Source organism: Strongyloides ratti, scaffold srae_scaffold0000047, assembly GCF_001040885.1.
Source record: "Strongyloides ratti genome assembly S_ratti_ED321, scaffold srae_scaffold0000047".
Lineage (NCBI taxonomy): Eukaryota > Metazoa > Nematoda > Chromadorea > Rhabditida > Strongyloididae > Strongyloides > Strongyloides ratti.
Window position 1 is genome coordinate 1 of NW_020171565.1, and position 4,249 is coordinate 4,249.

Consider the following 4,249-nt stretch of genomic DNA (forward strand, 5'->3'; position numbering starts at 1 on the left):
TACACTCATTAAAGTGAAGTAAAAATTTAGATATGACGGTTGGTATAGTAGATGTTACCAATTCACTATTTGATGAGATATCTTTGTACCCACTTGTATGACTCTCAATACTGCTTTTTACATTGTCATCTATTTTAGGTGGAACTACTGTTGCAGAAGCAAGATATGCATCAGATCCAAAATCTTTAACTGTTTCACAAAAATAATTTGATGTTCCAACACAACCTTTATCAGTTCCATTACCAGCTACATTTTGAACTAAACAATCACAAAATATTTCATCACATATTTCTTGGCCCTTTTGTTGAGAATAACAATAATCATGTTCATAACAACACATATTTGCCTCATCTACAAAATTTATTAAATATTATTTACTAATAATCTTTTTTTTTTTATCTAATAACATACCATATTTTGAGGGACAAGAATATTTAACTTTACTTTCAGCAAGATAAGAAACCAATCCATCAGTCCCACAATAAAACTTATCCAATTTATAAACAGTAGGTAAACTACTCAGAGACCGTTTTATCAGTTTTTTCTTATCATAAGTCAAAGATTTTCCAAAAACAATACTACTAGAGTATAAAATTAATGCTGAGAAAAGCAAAAATTTGGGAAACTAAAAAAAAGTAATATTATAAAGAATTTTTAAATTAATTCTTACCATTTTTAATAGAATTTTTTTGAGTGATTCAGATGAAATTAGTGATTATGTTATCAAAACAAGTGAATACACCTCTTCGAAGTGAATAAACCGAAAACAATGACAAAAGAAGTTAAAAAAAAAGTTTTAAATATAAGTAGAAAATATCTCTAAGCAATATATGAAAGTATTAAAAGTTTTTTCTTCTTGATAAAGGATTGACTATTAGCAGTTAATATGACTGAACGGCTTCAAATTTCAATTCAACTTTAATGGGTAAATGATGAATTTTGTAAGAAGAAAAAATGGTATAATGTTATAGAGATATATCAGTTTTATATTAATATAATAGCAGGTAAACCTAGTTTGAAATGTTAATCTTAATATTTATAGTTATAATATGTAAACATGCAATGGAATGTATGTAGTTAATGTTGTGAGAAAATAAAAATGTTTTAGATGCAAATCTAAAACATAATATCACTATAAATATGAGAAATATTTTAAATAGATTATTAGAGTGATTCAGAGAGGATCACAGGTTTTCAAATAAAATTTTAATCCCTAAAATTGTGTGCATTCATTTATAAATATAACCTCTGAAAATAGATTTATAATTATTAGAATATTATTATTTTAAAATTACAGTATTTATTTTTGTTAGAAATTTTATCATTCCAAATTATAAATGTTAAAACGAAATCAATTTAGCTTTTTATATAAGACTTTATTTCAAAGCTCGTGATTCAAACAGGAATCACGCTAATATATATTTTTATCTTAAATTTATTTTATTTTATATGAAAGATATGTTTTAGATTAAACTAAAACATATCTTTCTTTTCAAAATATTCATTGAATGCATTCCATTGCATCTTTACAAAATCATATATTTATATTTTGAAAGAATTATTTTATAATTGGAAATTTCTAATATTATTATTTATTAAGCAATAACAGTAAAAATACAATTTAATTTTATACTAAATCAAAATTGAATATGCAAGAAGTATTAAAGAAATGGTTAATAATTTCATTGTTTGGAAATAGATGGTAGCTTAAATGACACCCATACAAAAAACTAATATATTTAATTAAAATTTAGTTTTTTTTATGAATATAAAATAATGTACTTTTGATTTAATTTATTTAATTAGAAAATAAGAACAAATATCATGTTCTAAAAAATATATCTAATAAAGACAAAGGTAAATAGGATTTAAGCTAAAGAAAATCAGAAAATTGTACATTTGTTATATTGTAAAAATAAATCCAAAAATATTAAAATTTGAATATTATTTGTTTAATTTAAATATGATATTTTTTAAATAAATGAAGAATAATGTAAAATTTTAATTAAATTGAGGCTTGTAAATTATGTTAAAAAAAATATTAAAAAATGAATTGATCGGAAAAAAAAAATTTATGATGTGTAACGGCCAAATTTTAATAAATCAAAAAAAGATCGTTTTTTTGTTGATAGTATTAATACATTCTTTGCATAAAATATTAAGGAACTACATTTGATACTTAAATTTTTTTAATTTGAATTTAAAATTTTTCAAATATAAAAAAGTTTAATTTCTAACCAATTAACAAATATCAAAAAGTTTGAATATGATTCATATATGTAAGAAAAAATTAATTTACCCTCCTTTAAATATTTGGTTGATCAACAATTATTATATATGATATTCTTTTTTGCAAATTTAAACTTTTGAATATACGTAGTTACTTTGAAGGGTAATTTTTTTAAGTTTTAATAAATTATACTTCTTTGTATTTAATCATAACTACTTGAAAAAAGAAAGACTACAATTACATACTAACTTCATATAGTATTATTATATAAAAGGGCATACTTAGTATTTGAAAAAAAAAATTTTCCAACTTTATTTTTCCATCTGATTTCAGCAAGGTTGTTGTCAAGAATATTTTATTTTACCTCATTCTGTTTCTTATTCCTCCATCAACAGTCTTTGTACATTTTCTTTTACAAATAAATGTCATTTCTTAACAATACATTAATGATTTTTTTTTATGTTTGTAAAATATAACTAAAATAAATAAAAAAATTTATTTTTTTTTTTGTAAATTTATAAATTATATTTAAATGTAAATTAATAATCAGATTCCTAATATTGTTATTCCAAAGAAATTTATCAAAACTTTTTAATATAAAATTCTATCATTTATTATTAATGTAGGAAACATTTTTTGAATTTTTAACATTATCTACTCACTATTCTTTTGTATCATCTTGTAAAATCAGATTGTTTTAATCTCCATATTAAAAAAAGTTCTTAATTTTTTTCTTAAAAATTACCTTTTACAGTTTTTTTCTTATTTTTTTATTTCATAGTTTCAAATAAAATTTTTTTAATTTGGTTGTTTATATCACTCTCCATCGTAAAATGTTGTAGTTAATAACTATCTTTGTCTTTATTAAAGATTTTTAATCAGTTTATATATTTTTCAAGTTTTATTTATATGTTATTCTGGAAGAATTTACTACAATTCAAAAGTACTTGATTTCAACCATCAACTTTTTTCCAACACATATTTTATCTCTGTGATCTCTTCTTGCTTCATTAATATTATAAAAAACTAATTTTCTTTAAATATTATAAAAAAAAAACTACAATTAACACAAAAAAAAATAAACAAAAATTTATTCACTTTTTTTTTTAAAAAAGGTCCTACCAAAACTAAATAGTACCATTTTTTATAGTATATAAGATATTAAACAATAAAAATTTTATATAAAAAATCTTACATAGCATATAATAATTAATAAATATAGAATAACATAGCAATAACATAAAATACCATTGTCTGCAGTTATATTTATATTATATGCTATCTCTTTAACTTAAAACTCTATTTAACTTGTCCTAAGTTTTTTTTTTCAAATAATAATCAAAACATTTTTAAACAAATTAAGTATAACATAATATATACCAATTGAATAAATGATTCAATTTATCGAAACTTTTTTTGAAAATTCCGATTTGACATCTGATGATGATTTCAATTTTGTTGGTGTTAAAAGTGTGACTTCAGTCATGTTCATTGTGAGATCGGATAAGATACCAACTTGAGACATTTCACTTGGAGCCTGTTCATATTTCAATGGATACGAGTGAAGGTATCCTTTCACATAAAGATAAATGAATATAATCATCTATAGTATATTTTTAGCGTTAAACTTTTAAAATAATATTAAAACTTACAAATAATAGACCCAAGTAAACAAAACTAGAATAAGTCGAGAACAAATTCCATATAGTATCTTTAAATTTAAATGAATTTGAATCCAAGTCAAATGATAAAAGAACAGAAGTATCGGGGCAAAAATCAACTAGCCTGTTTTTACATGCTGGATTAACATTTTCCAATTCATCTTTTGTAACATGATTTGAAAGGCAGTCACAGAAGTTTACATTACATAAATTTATATCATTTATATCACCCAGCTGACATTCATCAAATTTGATTGTACAATACTCCAATGTAATCCCATTCCAATCTTTACACTCATTAAAGTGAAGTAAAAATTTAGATATGACGGTTGGTATAGTAGATGTTACCAATTCACTA

General features: G+C 21.8%; 2 protein-coding genes across 2 annotated transcripts; both read right to left on the reverse strand.

Annotated features, from left to right (window-relative positions):
- On the reverse strand, positions 1-2,659 carry SRAE_0000078500 (Phospholipase A2 domain-containing protein; the record flags this gene model as incomplete). Its single annotated transcript, XM_024646729.1, has 3 exons — positions 1-351; positions 412-581; positions 2,595-2,659. Coding segments are annotated over 3 exons (586 nt in total), but the record flags the coding sequence as incomplete, so codon positions are not given.
- Positions 2,660-3,626: 967 nt separating this feature from the next.
- SRAE_0000078600 (Hypothetical protein) lies at positions 3,627-4,249 on the reverse strand (the record flags this gene model as incomplete). The annotated part of the gene is made up of 2 exons (XM_024646731.1): positions 3,627-3,833; positions 3,883-4,249. Coding segments are annotated over 2 exons (574 nt in total), but the record flags the coding sequence as incomplete, so codon positions are not given.